This window comes from Capricornis sumatraensis, chromosome 18 (assembly GCF_032405125.1).
Source record: "Capricornis sumatraensis isolate serow.1 chromosome 18, serow.2, whole genome shotgun sequence".
In the NCBI taxonomy this organism is placed as follows: domain Eukaryota; kingdom Metazoa; phylum Chordata; class Mammalia; order Artiodactyla; family Bovidae; genus Capricornis; species Capricornis sumatraensis.
In genome coordinates, this window is record NC_091086.1 from 45,062,128 (window position 1) to 45,085,934 (window position 23,807).

The 23,807-nt window shown below is 40.2% G+C and overlaps 1 protein-coding gene across 1 annotated transcript in view; it reads right to left on the minus strand.

The window, feature by feature from the left end:
• The window catches only part of SPEF2 (sperm flagellar 2), a 199,405-nt gene that overhangs the window by 44,492 nt on the left and 131,106 nt on the right, over positions 1 to 23,807 (minus strand). Inside the window, exons 25-29 of the mRNA XM_068990522.1 lie at positions 22,350 to 22,530; positions 16,367 to 16,532; positions 8,070 to 8,198; positions 5,367 to 5,505; positions 1,842 to 2,071 (exon numbers count right to left, since the gene is read on the minus strand). Of these exons, the coding sequence (XP_068846623.1) occupies positions 1,842 to 2,071; positions 5,367 to 5,505; positions 8,070 to 8,198; positions 16,367 to 16,532; positions 22,350 to 22,530 (845 nt within the window). The remainder of the gene's footprint in view (positions 1 to 1,841; positions 2,072 to 5,366; positions 5,506 to 8,069; positions 8,199 to 16,366; positions 16,533 to 22,349; positions 22,531 to 23,807) is intronic.

Consider the following 23,807-nt stretch of genomic DNA (forward strand, 5'->3'; position numbering starts at 1 on the left):
AGTTTCTAGAGTTAATCTAAGACATACACAAGTCAAGTTATAACTGATATTTGTAATTTATTCATTTTTTTACTTTTTGGCCACTCCTTGCAGCAGGAGTGGACCAGGGATTGAACCAGTGCCCCCTGTAGTGAAAGTGCAGAGTCTGAGCCACTGGACCACTAGGGAAGTCCCCGTAATTTATTTTTAAACTTTCAGTTGAAATGCAAACTCTTGACTTTGAGGCTGGATGCAAGAATGTTTTATGGCTATCGTCATAAATGTAAAGTCTCTTCTGAAAGGGACTATGAGCGGTTGATAATTTTCCACCTACTCAAATGTCCCCCAAAACTTTAAATTTTGACCTGCTTCCAGTCACCCTCGTTTAGGATTAAAGCAAATTATATTTCATATTTGAATTTTTGTAGCTCTGTCTTATTTTATATATAAACAATTATCTGGATAAAATGAAAAGTGAAAGCAACTTGGAAGAAGGAAATATGTAATAAAAAGACATTGTAAGCCCACACAATGGCAAAGAGGCTGGAATCTGCCTGACTGAAGGACTGAAGGGATTTCATGTGCTGGCTCTATAAAATTGAGATTTTTTTTTTTTTTTCTGTAGCTGCTGATGGCCATATTTTGGGGCCTTCTGCTCCCTGCTCAAATGCTGCCAACCTGAGTTGCTGTCCTCTTATATCCTGGAGGTGTAGACCCACTCAAGCTGATTAGATGAGGTGACACTTCCCAGGGTAGGGGACTACCCAGGGATACAGTGGTTACATCTATTTCACCCACTGGGCTTAGCAAGAAAGTCTGTAGGCTTAAAGTAAAGCCTCTCTTGACTAATGAGATCTAATGTGGTTTTCTGGGGATACTGAAAAAAATAAGTGAAGTACAACCATTATGAAAGTAAAATTGTGTTAGTAATGGACAAAGGTCAGCTGACTATTCTCTAGGGAAAAGCAAATGACTTTCCAGTAAGTAGGAGACAGTAAGTTGGAAGACAAACCTCTTTATGTGAGGCAACTTGGTTCAGCGAGAAGGGACAAGACCTTTGAACCTGAAGTGTCCTTAGGGCTATGTGACCATAGGCAAGTTCTCAACTGCTCTGCCACTCAGTATCCTGACCCATAAAACAGAGATGATGATCCTCCATGTTCTGTCTGAATTACGTGTGCTGTCAGTTGACGGCACTCACTGCTGAATATCTATAAATAGAAACATCCAAAACTTTTTAAAAAAAAAAAGCCTATGTAGGTGTTACAGAGTCATAATAATAAAATGTGAAGGAAATCAAGAATTTGTGTGCAGAAAATAATGTGTCCACTTACATGTGAACAGATTAATTCATCAACTGATTAAGCAAGTATGTGTTCACAAAGGTTCTGCTCTTGGTCTACAGAACATGGAAGGAAAAGGCATGCATAAATGGGAAATTCTCTACTCCCTGGTCTCCCTCTCTAGACTAGTTGGGGAAGATAGAAACATAGCTCATAATCCCAGTAAATTCCCAATGAAACTTAAACTTGAAGGATGCATGAAGGCTGCCTCTCAACTGCCAGATGAAGTAATGCTCAAGTTTGCCAAATGGCTAGCCAGGGGCAGGGAGAGCAGGAGAGAATTACCAGGGATGAGAGTCGCCATACCGCCAAAGTGTTAGACACTGTTTTGCTCTGTTTAATTCAGATCTATGTTGTATGAAGCAAATACTAGATAAATTAGAATGAAGTAAGGGCTCATTTTAGCACCACACGACCCCAGAAGGCTGTTTTACTTGTGGACAGGTGATTGCCTTCCTGGTTAACCTCAAACTTTTTTTTTTTTTTTTGTCCTCTTTTCACAATAATCACTTTTCCTACCTTTGGGCGCTATAGCTAAGAACTGATCCCGGAGGTTGTCAAGCTGCTCGATGGTCAGGGTGCCATTTTCCTCCTTTTCCACAGGTGGAGGGCGTACCGGAGGAGGTGGATCTGGAAAGACTTTGATATCGCCATTAATGAAGAAGTCTTCTTGGTCTAAATAAAGTTCATTCTGAATTTTGGTTGATGTTTCAATGTGATAGCGAGCTACCCCAGTTAGTTTTTCCACACTGAAAATAGAAACATGAATAGGTTTATCCTCATTGAAAATGCTATCAGATTAATAGTGTTTTCTTCCTAGACATACACAAAGAGTTAACACATTAGAAAATATAGCTAAGTTAGAAAATTCAGTCTGCATGTTTAAAAATTCTAATTTATCCTCAAGTCCATTTGTACAAAGGTAGGATAAAAATAAATAAACATAGATTAGAAGTAAAATACATGCTCATTACAGGGCTAATAGTCTCACATTTTATTTTATTTTTTTAGTCCCACATTTTATACAAAACTGAACAAAAAGAGATTCCACTAAAATGATTTTATTAGTATTAGGCAAGATTATGTCAAGAGATATATTTCATTCTAAATATGGACCAGAATAAGGTTATATGACAGAAAAACCTGTAAAATATGACTATTAGTATAACACATTTATTTGAAATGAGGACAAGTTGTATGTAAAGTGAATTAAAGTTGATAATGGATTTCAAGAAAAATGGCTTTTTTCCAACTTTATATCAAGGAGTTTGGTGTTATCTAAGACCCATTTGACAGAATGGACTCTGACAAAGCCCGTTGAAATGGCTTTCCTATGTTTATGGAGAATAATGTTGTTGGTATTGTTTAGTTGTGTCTAACTCTTTTGTGACACAATGAACTGTAGCTCCTCTGTCCATGGGATTCTCCAGGCAAGAATACTGATGTGGGTTGCCACTACCTTCTCCAGGGAATCTTTCTGACCTAGGCACTGAACCCACATCTCCTGCATTGCAGGCGGATTCTTTACCACTGAGTCATCTGGGAAACCTGGTGAATAGTAATTCCCAGCTAAATCACATGGTATAAGCAGCCACAGTTTGGAGTGACTGTGGTGCAGTGGAAAGAACCCTGGAAGCTGAGCTCTCATTATACACCGTCTCCAGCCCTGGGTCCTTGAGTTAGTGACTTAAGCTCTCCAATTTCCTCATTTTTGCAAGGGAGCCCAAAACACATAACTCCATACCTTACGGTTATTAATGCGAAATCACATAGGGCATGGATTTAGGCTTTCTTAGGGATTGTAGTTCGGAGAAGGCAATGGCACCCCACACCAGTACTCTTGCCTGGAAAATCCCATGGATGGAGGAGCCTGGTAGGCTGCAGTCCATGGGGTTGCTAGGAGTCGGACACGACTGAGCGACTTCACTTTCACTTTTCACTTTTATGCATTGGAGAAGGAAATGGCAACCCACTCCAATGTTCTTGCCTGGAGAATCCCAGGGACAGGGAAGCCTAGTGGGCTGCTGTTGCACAGAGTCGGACACGACTGAAGCGACTTAGCAGCAGCAGGAGGGATTATAGTTATGGATCTAACTAAAGGCTACTTTAAAGGCCAGAGAAGTTTTATACAATAACTAAAATATCACTGTAATACAGAAAGAATCTTATATCTTGCAATAAAGATTGAAGATGGCAGAAAAGTGCATATTTAATCTGCTTGTATATAACTCAGGAACACCAAAATAAACAACAACAAAAAAATCATATTAGTCATTTTCTTTCAAAAGACAATATTGAATTTAATTCCAGTACACTGTATTAGTGAGGTATTTGTGAGTGCCCATATAGTAGGTATTATCTAGGTACTTTCTGCTTGATGGTGTTTGTAGGGTGGGGCAGAGAAGGGGCACTGGGTTAGGAGGGACGCCACATGCATGCAGAGACCTAGCCAGAACCAGGTTATCAAAATAAGTGTGCCATCTAGTGGAAGGTTATGAAGAGTACCCTCAAAAGGGTAGAGTGCAAAGAGTCGGACATGACTGAGCCACTGAACTGAATTGAACTGAACTGAAGGAGAAATGCCAGGAGAATGAAAGTGGGATTCGAAGTTGAAAGAGATCCGATAGGTCTCCCTATTCATTTTTTCTTGCCACTGGAGGATTTTTGCAAGAACCAAAACTAACAGCATAGCTGAACAGTACTAGGTTTTCATTTCTTGTGGCCATATTCAGGTATCAGAGAGAGACGCACACATACAACCCATCTGAGAAATATGCATCTGTCAAATAAAAGTCAGCATTTACACTTAGTGACCACAAGGATGGGCACTGTGAACCCTGAGAATGAATAAGTTATGCTTTCATTTGTAAGTGGCAGGCAGAGATCAGGACTGTACATCACTGTTCTATGAGTAACTGTCCAATTATTTTAAGCATTATGGCAATGAGGTGACCAGGCTGAGGGGTATGTGTGTGCATGTGTGTGTGTGTGAGAGAGAGAAACTTAGATACAAACAATGAAGCTGAGGATTTTACAACAGAACTTTCACAATGAGGCAAGAACTGGAGAAAACAAACCATAATAACCATCTTCTAGCTGGCCCATGTTGCTTCTAAGAACACTTGCCGTTTGTATTCTATGTATGCCGTGACTTACAACTTATCAGTAAATGTTTATTGAAAACTGTGGTGTGGCCCAGAATCTAGCAGAAACCTCTAGAAGAGTCTGGTTGAAGTGTTTTCTTTTACAGATGAGGCTTGTGGGGTTGGAAGTGATTAGGCGTGCTGTAATTTGTGGACAAGGAGAGAGTCCCCATCTCTTGGTCTCCTGACTGTTGACGGCATTTCTGCTCTGCTGAGTTGCTTTCTTACACCTTTCAGGGGAGAATTAAGAGAATGAGATGTTCTCTAAGGACCTGTACCTCCCCATAAAGAACAATGATCGGTCACAGGTCTGTTTCTGCTCTAGACTACAGTTCTCTTCTTCACTAGAAATGAGGATCTAAAAAGCCTTTAGAATCTAACAGAAAAGTAAACTGGCTGTCATGAGGGAATCAGCCCAACGGGGAAAGCATTCCTGTAAATGCCTTCTCCATCTCCCGCTCACTGGCCCTGACTAATAAGAAGCCTGGCATTAGAAAGATATGAAATTTTACATCATGTCTAAAGAATAATTTTAAATTGCTTATATGTTTACCTGGTACACTAAGGTCCTCATGGAGCAGTGGGAAAACCAAACTATCATAAATAATGTGCAGTAGTGCCCTTTGATACATGACTTAACTGTGGTTAAAAAGAAGCAACACAAGCGTATAGGTGATTTCCTGCTGCTGCTGCTGCTGCTAAGTCGCTTCAGTCGTGTCCGACTCTGTGCTACCCCGTAGATGGCAGCCCACCAGGCTCTGCTGTCCCTGGGAGGTCAAATTTCTATTTATAAATATAATTCACATTTGTAAACGTCTTAACATTTTTTTGGTCAATTTTGATCTTCAGGCATTAGCAAAGTAAATACTCAAAATACTTAAAATGTCTTGCAGTTCTTTACCTGGCCATTTCATTCAAGTACCTCTCACCGAGCCACTTTTCCATGAGTCTATATACGTCAACCGCCTTTATTACTAACTCTTCCAGGAAAGCCAATGCTTTTACCTTTATCAGTTCAAGTCGGAACTGTGTAGCTATCTCTATTTAAAAAAGAAATAAAAATGTTTTTAATGTATTATATGGCATGAACTTTCTGATGAACCAAATTCAATTTTGAACCAATTATGCTTTAGTTTGTGAAAATTTTGGCACATCTTTGATATACTAACATGGATAATTAATAACCTATCCACCTTGGAAACAAAACAGCATGTGGTAGAGTCCTTTGACAGTTTACTTATTATTATAAGTAAAAAATTATAATTCAATTTTACATATAATTGCACTTTATCATATACCATTTGATAAATTGGAATGGGAAAACAGAAATAGATAATTTCTGAATTTCAAAAAGGGGGAGGCTAAGTAAGTCTCTTGATCTCTCTTCTTAGAACCTTGGGAAGGCGACACCATGTTCTTCAGCACAGATGAGAGGAGGGTGAAGCCCATGGTCCCAGGGCCCGTTGATGTTCTGGCCACATGGTGAGGTCTGTGATTTCCCTCTAAAATATCTGTCCAATCCTTCTTCTTTACTTTTTCTATTGCCACGTTTTGACACTGATTTATGTCTCGCCTCCACTACAGCAACCACCTCCATCCTGCTTTCTCTAAGTTCCCTTTCCCACCTCAAACCCAAATCTACCCGCCCCAGAGTGACCCGTCTCACCTGTCTGCACACATGCTTCTGGGCACTTTCTGCCCAGAATTCTTTACTAGCTCCCAGTTGCCATAAGGGAAACGGAACTTTCTGGACAGGGCCTATGTGACCCTCCATCTCCCAGATCCCTCGTTTCCAGAATGTGCCTCAGACTCCCCAGCTACTCCCCATCGGTGGGTCACCTAGTTCCCCTCCCCAATCTGTGCCCTCATCGTCCCCTGCACACATTTCTCACATTCTTCTTGTTCAGCTCAAGCATGAATTCAACTGCTCGGAAGTCTTTCTTGACTTCCTGCTTTTGCCCTTTGTCCTGTCCACCGAGCTCCAGTATCACAATATATTGTAAGTGATCATTTGCAGTTCTGTTCCTCTCTATTTTTTTTTCCTTTGATGCTTTGTGTTTGTGTATATATGTGTATATTTTTTTCATCTACTGTAGGACTGGCATATAGTAGAAACTCAGAAAACCTTTACTGTGTAAATATGTGAATTCAGCCACACTAGGAACCACGTATGCAATGAACTGATGGATGACGTATACTTAGCTACTGAAAGCAGATGTGGGAACAGGCAATGTGACAGGCATGTGTCTTGACTTCCTGTGTTCAACATCCTTCAGATTTTACTCTTGGAAATAAGAAGACAGGGGGTAGGAGGATGAAGAGAGGGGAGAAAAGGAGAGAATCAAGGGATGGAAAGTATCTTTAGTGGCTAATCATCATTGAGTAGTTAATGGGTCCCAGCATATCCAATGCTGCATTTTTTATGGTTTTGACATCTAGTATATTGACCATGGCTTCTTTCCAATGAGGATACTTTGGTTCAATTTCTTGATCTTTTCAAATTCTGTTTTGAATTGTGTTATAAAACACCTGGAAGAGTCAGGAGGAGATTACGTCGTATAAAATTGTTGCTCTCCTTAGAGAAGGAGGCCCTTGAATGTTATTGATCCGTCACTAACTCTTCCATAGGGTCTACTCCCAAGAGCTCCCTTTCAGGACGGTTAACCTTTAGTCAGAGTTTACTTGCCTAATGAGATGCCTAAATTATTCTTATTATATTATAGAAGCATAACCTTAAGCCTTCTTTCAGCCTGTAAATTCACACCAACTCTAAATATTGCTTCTGTTTTTTGACTTTGAGATTTTAATTACTGCTGATTGCAGCCATGAAATTAAAAGATGCTTACTCCTTGGAAGGAAAGTTATGACCAACATAGATAGTATATTGAAAAGCAGAGATATTACTTTGGCAACAAAGGTCCATCTAGTCAAGGCTATGGTTTTTCCAGTGGTCATGTATGGATGTAAGTGCTGGACTGTGAAGAAAGCTGAGCACTGAAGAATTGATCCTTTTGAACTGTGGTGTTGAAGAAGACTCTTGAGAGTCCCTTGGACTGCAAGGAGATCCAACCAGTCCATTCTGAAGGAGATCAGCCCTGGGATTTCTTTGGAAGGAATGATGCTAAAGCTGAAACTCCAGTACTTTGGCCACCTCATGCGAAAAGTTGACTCATTGGAAAAGACCTTGATGCTGGGAGGGATTTGGGACAGGAGGAAAAGGGGATGACAGAGGATGAGATGGCTGGATGGCATCATCGACTCGATGGACATGAGTCTGAGTGAACTCTGGGAGTTGGTGATGGACAGGAAGGCCTGGCATGCTGTGATTCATGGGGTTGCAGAGAGTCGGACATGAGTGAGCGACTGAACTGAACTGAACTGATGCTCTCCTAACCGCTTCCCAAATTCCCTTTTTGAGATCCCAGCAGACAATCATACAACAGTCAGATCTAGTTTTCATATGGTCACGTGAAAACAGCCAACTGAGTGTTATGCCTTTCAGTCAGTTTGCTTGTGCCTCATAGACACAAAGCCAGCCAAGGGCTGCTTGCCTACTGGTCTATTTTCTACTCAAAATATCATCTTAGTTCTTTCCAATTGCTACCTTCAAATTGCAGGGCAGCAAGATGCTCTTCCTTTATTCTGAGCTTCAGTTCATTTTTTAATTCCACTTCCTCAGTCTCTTCTGCTGGCACTACTACAGGAGCAGCTTCTGCCATAGGTGGGGATTTACCTGAAAGGGTAATGAATCATGCTGAGTTATCTGCTAATGGGCAAGTATACACACAGGGTCTTGGATAAAATGCCTACAAAGTGGAGTGTGTAGAGATATACATGTCTAGTGATTTGGGAAGGAGAGACCCCAGGCCAGACAGTGTGAGTGATGAAGCATTAATAATCCTTCCTTGAGAATTCTCCATGTGGTATCTGGCTGGACACATATAAAAACGCCCCATTCATGTAGCATCACGGAAAGATGAGATATGCGGTTAGTGCAGACATGGTCACAGACTCCAAAGAGGGTTCCATTTAGAGTTTGGGAACAGAAATTAGCAAACCCCAAGATTGTGCTGGCCACCTGGAGAAACAACAGTCTTCAAAGGATACTTGCCCTGGCCAGTGTTCCCCAGGTTCTCATCAAGAAAGACCAGAGAACAGCCTCATGCAGATACAGTGGAAATGTAGCCTATGGTCAAGAATTCATAATTCACTTCATTAAAAAAATTTAATTATTTTAATTGGAAGCTAATTACTTTACAATATTATAGTGGTTTTTGCCATACATTGACATGAATCAGCCATGTACATGTGTACATGTGTTCCCATCCCGCACCCCCTTCCCACCTCCCTCCTCATCCCATCCCTCAGGGTCATCCCAGTGCACCAGCCCTGAGCACCCAGTCTCATGCATCAAACTTGGACTGGCGATCTGTTTCACATATGATAATATACATGTTTCAATGCTATTCTCTCAAATTATCCCACCCTTGCCTTCTCCCATAGAGTCCAAAAGATTGTACTTTACATCCGTGTCTCTTTTGCTGTCTCACATATAGGGTCATCTTTACCATCTTTCTAAATTCCATATATATGTGTTAATATGCTCTATTGGTGTTTTTCTTTCTGACTTACTTCACTCTGTATAGTAGGCTCCAGTTTCATTCACCTCATTGGAACTGATTCAAATGCCTTCTTTTTAATGGCTGAGTAATATTCCATTGTGTATATGTACCACAGCTTTCTTATCCATTCATCTGCTGATAGACTTCTAGGTTGCTTCCATGTCCCGGCTATTACAAACAGTTCTGAGATGAACATTGGGGTACATGTGTCTCTTTCAATTCTAGTTTCCTGGCTGTGCATGCCCAGCAGTAGGATTGCTGGGTCATATGGCATTTCTATTCCCAGTTTTTTAAGGAATCTCCACACTGTTCTCCATAGTGGCTGTACTAGTTTGCATTCCCACCAACAGTATAAGAGGGTTCCTTTTCCCCACACTCTCTCCAGCATTTATTGTTTGTAGACTTTTTGATAGCAGCCATTCTGACCAGCGTGAGATGGTACCTCATTGTGGTTTTGATTTGCATTTCTCTGATAATGAGTGATGTTGAGCATCTTTTCATATGTTTGTTAGCCATCTGTATGTCTTCTTTAGAGAAATGTCTGTTTAGTTCTTTGGCCCATTTTTTGATTGGGTCATTTATTTTTCTGGAATTGAGCTGCAGGAACTGCTTGTATATTTTTGAGGTTAATTCTTTGTCAGTTGCTTTGTTTGCAATTATTTTCTCCCATGCCGAAGGCTGTCTTTTCACCTTGCTTATAGTTTCCCTTGTTGTGCACAAGCTTTTAAGTTTAAATAGCTCCCATTTGTTTATTTTTGCTTTTATTTCCATTATTCTGGGAGGTGGGTCATAGAGGATCCTGCTGTGATTTATGTCAGAAAGTGTTTTTCCTATGTTTTCCTCTAGAGTTTTATAGTTTCTGGTCTTACATTTAGATCTTTAATCCATTTTGAGTTTATTTTTGTGTATGGTGTTAGAAAGTGTTCTAGTTTCATTCTTTTACAAGTGGTTAACCAGTTTTCCCAGCACCACTTGTTAAAGAGACTGTCTTTTCTCCATTGTATATTCTTGCCTCCTTTGTCAAAGATAAGGTGTCCATAGGTGTGTGGATTTATCTCTGGGCTTTCTATTTTGTTCCATTGATCTATATTTCTGTCTTTGTGCCAGTAGCATACTGTCTTGATGACTGTAGCTTTGTAGTATAGTCTGAAGTCAGGCAGGTTGATTCATCCAGTTCCATTCTTCTTTCTCAAGATTGCTTTGGCTATTCGAGGTTTTTTGTATTTCCATAAAAATTGTGACATTATGTGTTCTAGTTTTGTGGAAAATGTCATTGGTAGCTTGATAGGGATTGCATTGAATCTATAGATTGCTTTGGGTAGTATCATCATTTTCACTATATTCATTCTTCCAATCCATGAACATGGTATATTTCTCCATCTATTTGTATCATCTTTGATTTCTTTCATCAGTGTTTTATAGTTTTCTATATATAGGTCGTTTGTTTCTTTAGGTAGATTTATTCCTAAGTATTTTATTATTTTTGTTGCAATGCTGAATGGAATTGTTTCCTTAATTTCTTTCTGTTTTCTCATTGTTAGTGTATAGGAATGAAAGGGATTTCTGTGTGTTAATTTTATATCCTGAAACTTTACTATATTCATTGATTAGCTCTAGTAATTTTCTGGTGGAGTCTTTAGGGTTTTCTATGTAGAGGATCACGTCATCTGCAAACAGTGAGAGTTTTACTTCTTATTTTCCAATCTAGATTCCTTTTATTTCTTTTTCTGCTCTGATTGCTGTGGCTAAAACTTCCAAAACTGTGTTGAATAGTAGTGGTGAGAGTGGGCACCCTTGTCTTGTTCCTGACTTTAGGGGAAATGCTTTCAATTTTTCACCATTGAGGATAATGCTTGCTGTGGGTTTATTATATATGGCTTTTATTTTGTTGAGGTACGTTCCTTCTATTCCTGCTTCTGGAGGGTTTTTATCATAAATGGATGTTGAATTTTGTCAAAGGCTTTCTTTGCATGTATTGAGATAATCATATAGCTTTTATCTTTTAATTTGTTAATGTGGTGTATCACACTGATTGATTTGTGAGTACTGAAGAATCCTTGTATCCCTGGGATAAAGCCCACTTGGTCATGATGTATGATCTTTTTAATATGTTGTTGGATTCTTTTACTAGAAATTTGTTAAGGATTTTTGCATCTATGTTCATCAGTGATATTGGCCTGTAGTTTGCTTTTTGTGTGGCATCTTTGTCTGGGTTTGGTATTAGGGTGATGGTGGCCTCATAGAATGAGTTTGGAAGTTTACATTCCTGTGCAATTTTCTGGAAGAGTTTGAGTAGGATAGGTGTTAGCTCTTCTCTAAATTTTTGGAAGAATTCAGCAGTGAAGCCATCTGGTCCCAGGCTTTTGTTTTCTGGAAGATTTATGATTACAGTTTTGATTTCCATGTTTTGATTTTCTATTTTCTATTTCTTCCTGGTTCAGTTTTGGAAAGTTATACTTTTCTAAGAATTCATCCATTTCTCTAGGTTGTCTATTTTATTGGCATATAGTTGCTGATAGTAGTCTCTTATCATCCTTTGTATTTCTGTGTTGTCTGTTGTGATTTCTCCATTTTCATTTCTAATTTCATTGATTTGATTCTTTTCCCTTTTTTATTGATGAGTCTGGCTAATGGTTTGTCTATTTTATTTATCTTCTCAAAGAATCAGCTTTTAGCTTTGCTGATTTTTGCTATAGTCTCCTTTGTTTCTTTTTCATTTATTTCTGCTCTAATTGTTATATATTTTTTCCTTCTACTAACCCTGGGATTCTTCATTTCTTCTTTTTCTAGTTGTGTTAGGTGTAGGGTTAGGTTATTTATATGATTTTTCTCTTGTTTCTTGAGGTAAGCTTGTATTGCTATGAACCTTCCCCTTAGCACTGCTTTTACTGAATCCCATAGGTGTTGGGTTGTTGTGTTTTCATTTTCATTCATTTCTATGCATATTTTGATTTCCTTTTTTATTTCTTCTGTAATTTGTTGGTTATTCAGAAGCATGTTGTTTAGCCTCCATATGTTTGCATTTTTAATAGTCTTTTTTCCTGTAGTTGACATCTAATCTTACCACAATGTAATCAGAAAACATTCCTGGAATGATTTCAATTTTTTTGAACTTACCAAGGCCTGATTTATGGCCCAGGATGTGATCTATCCTGGAGAATGTTCGTGTGCACTTGAGAAAAAGGTTAAATTCATTGTTTTGTGGTGAAATGTCCTATAGATATCAATTAGGTCTAACTGGTTCATTGTATCATTTAAAGTTTTTGTTTTTGTGCTAATTTTCTGTTTAGTTGATCTATCCATAGGTGTGAGTGGGGTATTAAATTCTCCCACTATTACTGTGTTACTGTTAATTTCCACTTTCATACTTGTTAGCATTTGCCTTACATATTGTGGTGCTCATATATTGGGTGGATATATATTTGTAATTGTTATATCTTCTTTTTGGATTGATCCTTTGATCATTATGTAGTGTCCTTCTTTGTCTCTTTTCACAGCCTTTATTTCAAAATCTATTTTATCTGATATGAGTATTGCTACTTCTGCTTTATTTTTGTCTCCATTTGTGTGAAATATCTTTTTCCAGCCCTTCAGTCTGTACAGCCTTTCAGTCTGTATGTGTTCCTTGTCCTGAGGTAAGTCTCTTGCAGACAGCATATATAGGGGTCTTGTTTTTGTATTCATTCAGCCAGTCTTTGTCTTTTGGTTGGGGCATTCAACCCATTTACATTTAAGGTAATTATTGATAAGTATGATCCTATTGCCATTTACTTTGTTGTTTTGGGTTCGAGTTTATACACCTTTTCTGTCTTTCCTGTCTAGAGAAGATCCTTTAGCATTTGTTGAAGAGCTTGTTTATTGGTGCTGAATTCTCAGCTTTTGCTTGTCTGTAAAGCTTTTGATCTCTCCATCATATTTGAATGAGATCCTTTCTGGGTACAGTAATCTGGATTGTAGATTTTTCTTTCATCACTTTAAGTATGTCCTGCCATTCCCTTATGGCCTGAAGAGTTTCTTTTGAAAGATCAGCTGTTATTCTATGGGAATCCCCTTGTGTGTTATTTGTTGTTTTTCCCTTCCTGCTTTTAATATTTGTTCTTTGTGTTTGATCTTTGTTAATTTGATTAATATGTGTCTTGGGGTATTTCACCTTGGGTTTATCCTGTTTGGGACTCTCTGGGTTTCTTGGACTTGGGTGATTATTTCCTTCCCCATTTTAGGGAACTTTTCAACTATTATCTCTTCAAGTATTTTCTCATGGCTTTTCTTTTTGTCTTCTTCTGGGACTCCTATGATTCAAATGTTGGGGTGTTTGACATTGTCCCGGAGGTCTCTGAGGTTGTCCCCATTTCTTTTAATTCTTTTTTCCTCTATGCTTCATTTATTTCCCCCATTATATCTTCCACCTCACTTATCCTATCTTCTGCCTCAGTTATTCTACTGTTGGTTCCCTCCAGAATGTTTTTGATCTCAGTTATTGTGTTATTCATTATTTATTGACTCTTTTATTTCTTCTAGGTCCTTGTTAAACATTTCTTACATCTTCTCAATCCTTGACTCCAGACTATTTATCTGTAACTTCATTTTGTTTTCAAGATTTTGCATCATTTTTACTATCATTATTCTGAATTCTTTTCCAGGTAGACTCCCTATCTCCTCCTCTTTTGTTTGGTTTGGTGGGCATTCATCATGTTCCTTTACCTACTGAATATTTCTCTGCCTTTTCATCTTGTTTAGATTGCTGTGTTTGGGGTGGCCTTTCTGTATGTTGAAAGTTTAGGTCCTCTTCATTGAAGAGGTTCCTCCATGTGGGTGGGGTTGGACGAGTGGCTTGTCAAGGTTTCCTGGTTAGGGAAGCTTGCGTCGGTGTTCTGGTGGGTGGAGCTGGATCTCTTCTCTCTGGAGTATAATGAAGTGTCCAGTAGTGAGTTTTGAGGTGTCTGTGGGTTTGGTGTGACTTTTGGCCACCTGTATTTTAATGCTTAGGGTTATGTTCCTGCACTGTTGGAGAATTAGCTTGGTATGTCTTGCTCTGAACCTTGTTGGCTCTTGAGTGGAGCTTGGTTTCAGTGTAGGTATGGAGGCTTTTGGATGAGCTCTTGTCAATTAATGTTCCCTGGAGTCAGGAGTTTTCTGGTGTTCTCAAGTTTTGAATTTAAACCTCCTGCCTCTGGTTTTCAGTCTTATTCTTACAGTAGCCTCAAGACTTCTCCATCCATACCCCACTGATGATAAAACATCTCCTTTCAAAGACAATGGGCTGCCTTTCTGCATGGCTGGTATCCTCCACCACCGTTCAGAAGCTGTTTGGTGGAATTTGCTCAGCGTTCAAATGATCTTTCAGTGAATTTGTGGGGGAGAAAGTGGTCTCCCCATCCTATTCCTCCACCATCTTAGGAACACCCCCCACACACACACGTCATCGTTTTTTAACTAGTACTTAACTGCAAGTACTTCAGAGATAGTCTATGAGAATTAGAAAATAAGGATTTGTCAGTGTTTGCCTGAGAATGTACCCACCCATAAGAAATGGCAGTTTGATTCTAGCTGCAAGCCCAGCTTATACAGTTCTTCTTAGTTCAATAAATCTTTCCTGAATGTCTGATCTCAGGGGGTTCAAATTTTGGGAAGAAGACAAATATTAACAAAGAAATTGTAATTAGATGTGTTGCATCTTATTTGCAGTAGTGGATATAAGTATACAGATGAAAGAGCCCTAATCTCTCTGGGTTTCTATATTAGCATCTGTAAAATTAGGAAATTTGACCCAACTAACTATTCCATTAAAGTAAATTGAATCATTTCCTTCAAATACTGATTATTTCCTTTATGTTATTTAGCCCAGATGAAACCCTGGAGGGTTTGTCTCAAATTTACCATTTGAGACAAATGAGGGTCACAGGTTCTTAATTGTAGTGCTACTCTTTCCTCTGTTCCAGTGGCCATCACCTCACGCCTCCCCCACCCTCAGGGCTTTGTTATAACTCCCACTCTAGATACCTGGATGGACTCCACCCAGGAAGCACTTCTTATTTCCTCAGATGGAGTGAGGTGACTGTGCTCTCCAGGGACCTGTACAGTTCAGTCGCTCAGTCATGTCCGACTCTTTGCAACCCCATGGTGACCCCAGGGACCTGTACCTCCACATAAAGAATAATGGTTGGTCACATGTCTGTCTCTGCCTTAGACTACAGTTCTGTCAGGGCAGGGACCACGTTTCTGATTTTTTATGTAAGTTTGCCATTGGGTCCCTTGGACTCATCTTCATTGTGTTCTGCATGGTGGGGACTTAACAAACACAGGAGCAACTGATCAGTGGAGGGACTTCTGCTCATATGCTTCCCTCTCTTTCTCTCTGGTCTTAAGTCACTTCAGAAATGTACAAGCGGGAACATTCAGAGGGCAGAATATATCTGTGGTGGAGCTCATCCCCAAGGTTATTGGAGGTGTCTCCCAACTTAAGTTTTCTTTCCTCTTTTTACTCTATGTTAAAGAGTTTTAGGCAGGAGGAGGCCTCTAGGAGGTTAAGTTAAACCTGAGATCTGAATTAAACCTAAGGGCATGGCAACTCATTCCAGTATTCTTACTTGGAGAATCCCATGACAGAGGAGCCTGGCAGGCTACAGTCCATATGGTCGCAAAGAGTCAGGCACAACTTAGTGACTAACACTTTCTCACTTTCACTTCAAGCCTGAAATTTACACACACAGAATTAGCTTTTGGGCTTCCCTGGTGGTTCAGCAGGAAAGAATCGCCTGTAATACAGGAGATGCAAGAGATGCTGGTTCCATCCCTGGGTTGGGAAGATCCCCTGGAGAAGGAAGTGGCAATCCACTCCAATATTTTTGCCTGGAAAATCCCATGGACATAAGAGCCTGGAGGGCTACGATGGTCCATGGGGTCACAGAAAATTTGGACACGACTGAGTGACTAAACTACCACCTGTTGCTTGTAACCCTCTCTTGATTAAGGCAGCTACTGTCAGTCCCCTTGCACATACTTTTCAGATTGTACAGTGTCATCTTGGGGTTCTTTTCACATGTCTTTGAGATTTATTTCCCCCTAGATACACTTGGTTATGTGGATAAACAACTTAAAAGGGGCTGGCAAGGAGAATGTTTGCCAGCTAACATTCGAGCTTACAGATTCCTGAGTCTCTAAATAAAACCTAATGAACAGCATTCTAGTAGCTCAGAGGCTCATGTGCCTGGTTAAGTGCTTATTTTCCACCAAGGAGATGTTAAGCATCCATGGTTCTGGATGCTAAAGCTGTGAATACCTTTTCCTTTTTTGTCCTCTTTCTTTTTCTTGGCTGGTGGTGGCGGTGGCGGAGGCTCCTTTTTCACTTTTTTATTTGCAGCTGCCTGGGGAAGTTTTTCTTTTGTTTCTGCTGGCTGGTTTTCTTTTTCTTCTTCCATGAGCCTCTGATGAATTTCAGCAGCCACCTGGTTGTGTAAGAGGAACACTTCAGTTAGTGCAACATTTATGAAAAATGATAACTATTTGGATTGAGTCATCACCCAATGTCATCAAAACCGCCTTTTACTGAAACAACCATGCCATATACTGAGTCTTTACAGAAAACACTTTGATGTTTCACTTAAATGGAAACCTGTCTCTGTCCCAAAATGTGGCTTTCTGAGGCCATCTGTGTGGCAGCCACTCACTTTCTCAAGCCCTGCCTGCCATGTGTCTTTCTGTTTCTTCATTCCTGCCTCCAAACCTGGAAAGCTTCAGAGTCATGCAAGCATTTCTTTCTCAATTTCAGACCTATGGATTAAATGCTCACTATTCTTCCAAGTTATTTAACTTATATGCAGAGTACATTACATGGAATGCCAGGCTGGATGAAGTACAAGCTGGAATCAAGATTGCTGGGAGAAATATCAATAACCTCAGATAGGTAGATGACACCACCCTTATAGGAGAAAGCGAAGAAGAACTAAAGAGTCTCTTGATGAAAGTGAAAAAGTTGGCTTAAAACACAACATTCAGAAAAAGAAGATCATGGCACCGGTCCCATCACTTCATGGCAAATAGTTGGGAAACAATGGAAACAGTGAGAGACTTTATTTTTTGAGCTTCAAAATCACTCCAGATGGTGACTATAGCCATGAAATTAAATGACATTTGCTCCTTGGAAGAAAAGCTATGGCAAACCTAAACAGCATATTAAAAAGCAGAGACATTACTTTGCCAACAAAGGTCTATCTAGTCAAAGCTATGGTTTTTCCAGTAGTCATGTATGGATGTGAGAGCTGAGTGCTGAAAAATTGATGCTTCTGAACTGTGGTGTTGGAGAAGACTCTTGAGAGTCCCTTGGACTGGATCAAACCAGTCCATTCTAAAGGAAATCAATGCTGAAGCTGAAACTCCAATCCTCTGGCCACCTGATGTGAAGAACAGACTCACTGGAAAAGACCCTGATGCTGGGAAAGATTGAAGGTGGGAGGAGAAGGGGATGACAAAGGATGAGATGGTTGGATGGCATCACCGACTTGATAGATGTGAGTTTGAGCAAGCTCTGAGAGTTGGTGATGGACAAGGAAGCCTGGCGTCCTGCAGTACGTGAGATTACAAAGAGTTGGACATGACTGAGTGACTGAACTGAACTGAACTGATTCTTCCAAGTTCCTGTTATCTCTTGGCTTTCAATATGGGGCATTCCCCTAAATCAGTGTTTCTCAATCTTTTATTTGTTTGTTTTTTGTTGTTGATTGTTTTTATGTCCATTTCTCCTAATTACATTCCCCTCCATGAAATCTGAATACTGCAGAAGTGTACCTGCCTGTGTACTTTATGTATGTCTGTGCTTTGTACATAAAGTTAGTGAGAATCTGTCTTGTTCTTCAGTCAAGTTTTGGGAGTCCATGCCCTGTATTAACTGGGCTCACCGACACTTGAATCCTGGGTTCCCATTCTATTCTAACACTAGACATCACCCCAGGAATGTACGGTGTTCATGGGGGACGACTAACCACATTGCTGGTTCTTAAGTTCCTCTCTCTGGGAGACTTTGAGCTTCTCTCCATATCTGTATCCTCCTCCTTTCACTCTCACAGATTTCCTGGTGTAAGAGATTAACCATGTGGTCACAACACAACAGCTGATAAATGGGGTGGGGTGAGCTGCTGCTGGGACCCCTCCCTCTCCCTGCTCTGTGGGCCTCAGGAAAACCTTGTCTTGGGGCTTGTGCAGCTGTGGCTGTGCCTGCAGTTAGAAAGACCGCAACTTTCAAACCATGTTATTTTCCTGATATATGCCCAGGAGTGGGATTGAATTTGAAAAAGTATATGTGTTAGTAGTTCAGTTATGTCTGACTCTTTGTGACCCCATGAACTATAGGCCACCAGGCTCCTTTGACCATGGAATTCTTCAGGCAAGAATACTGGAGTGGGTGGTAGTGAAAGTCACTCAGTCGTGTCTGACTCTTGCGACCCCATGGACTGTAGCCTGCAAGGTTTCTCTGTCGATGGGATTCTCCAGGCAAGAATACTGGACTGGGTTGACATTTCCTTCTCCAGGGGATCTTCCCGATCCAGAAATCGAACCCAGGTCTCCTGCACTGCAGGCAGAGTCTTTACCGACTGAGCTAGGAGGGAAGCCTTACCATCCAAGCCACCAGGGAAACCACTGGAAAAGAAGAGAAATGTATATATGTATAACTTTCTGCACACCTGAAACTAACACAACATTGTTAATCAACTATGATCCAAGGTAAAATAAAAATTAAAAATAAAATAAATTATAAAAGAAAGACTAGACCTACTAAAATGTGTCCAATGGCTACTGGAGAGGTGAAGGGCGTTTATGGGTATCAAACTGAGAAACGAAAGCTGAGACAAGGTTTTCAAGGTTTTCTTTCTCCCTTTCACACACACACGGTGTGTGCCCCACACACCATGGGGGCGGTAGCAACAGATGGCTGAAAACTTAAAAATCTCAGTAAGGCAACTGGTGAGGAAATGGAGGTCCACGGAGTTTGTTTATAATGTTCTCACTGTGTCCATGACTGATGATATTTCTAGGGAGAATTGGGTTAGGGGCCTGGAGGAGAAAGGGGAAGTTGGATAGAGGTGAACAGAAACAGGAAAAAGGCACAATCTAATGTTTACCTTCAAAGAAGTTTGCTGTCTTGTGGGCAACATTGACTAGCCAATTCCTGTGCTCTGCAGATCCCTGCTGCAGAATCCCACCAAGCTTCACAACCGTGGCTCAGCATGTAACTGTCCTCAACTGTTCTGCGTGTTAGTCACTTAGTTGTGTCTGACTCTTTGCAACCCCAGAACTGTAGCCTGCCAGGCTTCTCTCTCCATGGGAATTTCCAGGCAAGAATACTGGAGTGGGTTGCCATTTACTTCTCCAGGGAATCTTCCCGACCCAGGGATCGAAACTGGGTCTTCCACATTGCAGGCAGACTCTTTACCATCTGAGCCTCCAAGGAAGACTTCAGCTGTTCTATGACTATTAATGCTCATCTCCAATCTTGAAATGGGCCGAGAGTTCCCAAAAGCTAAGCCAGCCCTGTGTCTTAGTTTTATCCATAGCTTTTAGCATCTGTGTTAATAATACTCATAGAAGATGCCCAGGAAAGGCTTACTGATTGACAGGATTTCTTTCTTTTTTTTTAGTTATGAGCTGCCTGCACCTTTTTTTTTTTTTTAATTTAAATTTATTTATTTTATTTGGAGGTTAATTACTTTACAATATTGTATTGGTTTTGCCATACATCAACATGAATCTGCTACAGGTATACACGTGTTCCCCATCCTGAACCCCCCTCTCTCCTCCCTCCCCGTACTGTCCCTTTGGGTCATAACCATATACTACAGAATATATCCACAGCTTCTGGCGCAGTGGTCAAGAATCCACCTGCTAATGCAGGAGCCGTAAGAGATGCGGGTTTGATCCCTGGGTCAGGAAGATCCCCTGGAATAGGAAAAGGCAACTCGCTCCAGCATTCTTGCCTGGAAAATTCCATAGACAGAGAAGCCTGGTGGGCTACAGTCCATGGGGTCATGAAGAGTTGGACACGACTGAGCGACTGAGCACACACATGCACCCACAGCTCTTTCGGTATTAGTGGAACCTCGGAGGGATGCAGAAAGGTTTCAAAGAGCAAGGCAGCTTTTTTGGTGTGCGTGCATGCTTTTTAATCAGATGCTTTTTTGATAAAAATGAATTTCATGATATATACTGTACTTTCAAATTCTTGGTAAAACTGTTAACATACTCACCTAAATTGCAAGCAATTTGTTTTTGAATCCGTTCTTGCAAGGCACAATAAGTTAGCAATTTCCTTTAAAATTGGATTTTTCTCCTCTGTAAACAGCCTTGTGATAATGGTGATGGTGATTATCATTACCTGCATTTTTCTAGTCCACTTCCCTCAAACACTTCTGGGTCTTTTTCAAAAATTAGCATAATTCACAGTACACCTAGTAATCTAGCTTGTAAGACTGAAGAAACTCTAGAAATAATGCTTTGACACAGTGGGCGTTAAACATGACTAGTTTCTTTGAAATCATTGCATACCTGCTAATTAGAAGAAAGTTCTGCTAAAAATTAACATAACATACTAAGTGGATAGCTCTTGGTAAAGCTGCTGTGTACAGAAAAAGCCCAGGCCAAAGTGCTGTCATTTCAATTGCCCTGATCTCAGCTGGTCCTGTTCTCCCTGCATCACTTCATTGAATCAAGGCTTTCTTATTTGAAACTCAAAGTTCACTTGTGTGTGTTAGTTGCTCAGTTGTGTCTGACTTGTTGTAACCCAATGGACTGTCGGGATCCAGACTCCTCCATCCATGGGATTCTCCAGGCAAGAATACTGGAGTGCATGGCCATTCCCTTCTCCAGGGGATCTTCCCAACCCAGGGATCGAGCCTAGGTCTTCTACATTGCAGGTGGGTTCTTTATTGTCTGAGCCAGCAGGGAAAGTTCTCTTAAGGTTATTTAATGTCAAAATTATTTGGAAGTCTACTAGGAATATAAAGGGCTTCCCTAATAACTCAGTTGGTAAAGAATCCACCTGCAATGCAGGAGACCCCAGTTCGATTCCTGGGTCAGGAAGGTCTGCTGGAGAAGGGATAGGCTACCCACTCCAGTATTCTTGGGCTTCCCTTGTAGCTCAGCTAGTAAAGAATCTGCCTGCAATGCGGGAGACCTGGGTTAAGTTATAAATCAGGATTCAAATGTAATTATTGGGAATATTAATTACTAAACAATCCTTCCTCCTATGCTTTCTGTATGGTTTTCAAAAGTCTGACAGCAAAGTGGTACAGTTTTAAACAAATTTCTTAACATAATGATCTATTATATTTAGTTTCCAAAAAACTTTCATATTCATTATTTCATTGGACCTTTTCAATCATTCAAGAAAGGCTAGGTACAATGTCTCTCATGTTACAGATAAGGAACTGAAGACTCAGAGAGGTTAAGTGATTTTCCTGAGATCACACAGCTTAACCAAGAGGTATGGCCAGGGCTTTTGGTGCTGTATGATACTCTCTGAGAATCTAATATTTTAAAACTTATTTTCCTAGGTAATTTTAGTGGGATGCATAAGACTTGTAAATTATGTTCATGTTCAGTTAAACGAAGAAAAATAATTAATCAACTTCTCTTTTTAGAACTTCTAGATCTGGCTTCCTACTCTCTGGTGCTTGGTAGTTGTGGTCTTTGCAGGCTACAGCTCATTGCCACTGCCATCATCATTTATACGAACATCAGTGTCACCAGCATAGCAGCAGAAGCATCTCAAGAACGTACTGAGGACTTAATATTGTGTTAGATGTGGGCATTATGCTAGGTGTAGCAGATACAGAAAGTTTTAGAATTGTTAAGGATTCAGGAAAACATTAATGAGATAAAAGTTATAAACAATAACCTAGACAATAAGAGTCAAGAGTAGGAGAGACAATTACTGCTACAAGGATTGGAAGAGCATATGATCACAGAAGGTTTGGGCTTTGGGAAACAGACAACCAATTGGTTGGTAATGACGGTAGTACTAAGACTTAAAGAAAGTGTAGGCTAAATTCCTGACTTTAAAAATCTGGCCCTATTGGGTCCCATTCTTAAATGGCAAAGTTGGCCTCTCTGTTTCTCTTATTTCTTTTAGAAAAAAAAAAAAAGAAACTTCTGAGAGATATAAATGTATATTGTGAACACTGTGTAAACTTTAAATTCATAGCATATTATCAATTTTGGAATTCAATGAATGGCTGTTATTAAAAGAAAATGTAATAACTGGCATGGCTTACCATGTGAGATATTGCCAAAGAAGACTGCTGCCACGTATCCATCACCATCTTCTCATTGGTCTCAAAGTTTAACTCTACACTTTCCAGCGTGTAATCAGTCTTGCCGTTCAGGATGCCTTTTGCTTTTGGTTTGGATAGAGCTGACTCTGGAGAAATGGATCTTCGAGGAACCAGGGGAATTCTTGGGAAAATCAACAAAAAAGAAATATAAAGACTCTAACAGAATTCTATTTTTGTGGCCATGCTATTCGGAAAATTTTGTTCTCTTGTTCTAAGAAGAACCCTGTAGATGGAGAAAAGACTATGAAAGGCTGTATTCAAATTTTTATGATCCAGAGACTCTTATTAGCAAGAGGAAACTAGAGACAAGTAATGTTAAAGCATAATCTTTAGGACTAATTCTTGGTAATTATGAGGAAGGCAATTTTATGAAGAAACTCAATTTTGGAATTTATCTGGGATATAAACTTCTGACAAGGAATAAATCAGTCATGAAAAAGAGAACCAAATAGATTTGAGCATCACTTCTTTAATATGACTAGCACTTGGCTTCTGGAAATGAACAGTTAAAAGTGGGATATATTATAATAGATGTGAGGTCTGCAAGGGGTATCTCACTGAGGTTTGAGAGTACCAGCATCCCTCCCCCAACTTTGAGAATGGATAATGAACTGTTTTGCAAAGTGCTGTGAGAACACAGAGTTAAGCTTTCCCCCTGCTCTCAACCATATTGGAGCTGCCCCCGGGAATGTCCAATCCCTGAAGGATCCCAGGATCTCAGAGGCCAACTGCAGGCAGTGATCCACAGATCAGAATGCTTACTGTGACTGGGATCCTGCTCAGTGATGGAACATAGGAAGGGCTTTCAGCTTGGGCAGAAAGGAGCTCCCAGGATGCCTTGGCTAAAACTTGAGAAGAGCAAGCATTTAGCTTGGCAGACTCAAGTTGCTGGGGAATGGAGCAGTGATGCAGAAAGCTGGCTGTGAATTTTTACAAATCACTGGCTTGGTCATGTTTTGAAGCATGAGATGAGGTTTTCTGAAGCTGGCTCTTTGATTATCACAATGTTTGGAATTTTGACAGTATGCAGTACCTATGGAGGCCATGTGTTTATGACTCAGTACCCACCTACCCACAAGGCCAGTTGACACTTTAATAATCAAGTAATGCTCAGTCTCAGTCACTGAGACATATTAGATTCATGTGCCTAATCTGTTAAGGTAAAGATTGTGTGATTATCTCTAGACATTTAAGATGGGGCAACAGGCAATTCTGAACACCTTGCTTTGGAGGACTGCAGTAGCAGCATACCATTTAAAAAAGGAATGTGGGTTTAGAATTCATCTACTGAGAAAAATTCTGGTCTAGCCAGTTCTCTCACTATCAGTAGATATTTCAGTAGATATTAACTGGGGCATGTCACTTGACTTTCTGAGGCTCCATTCCTCTTGGAAGAAT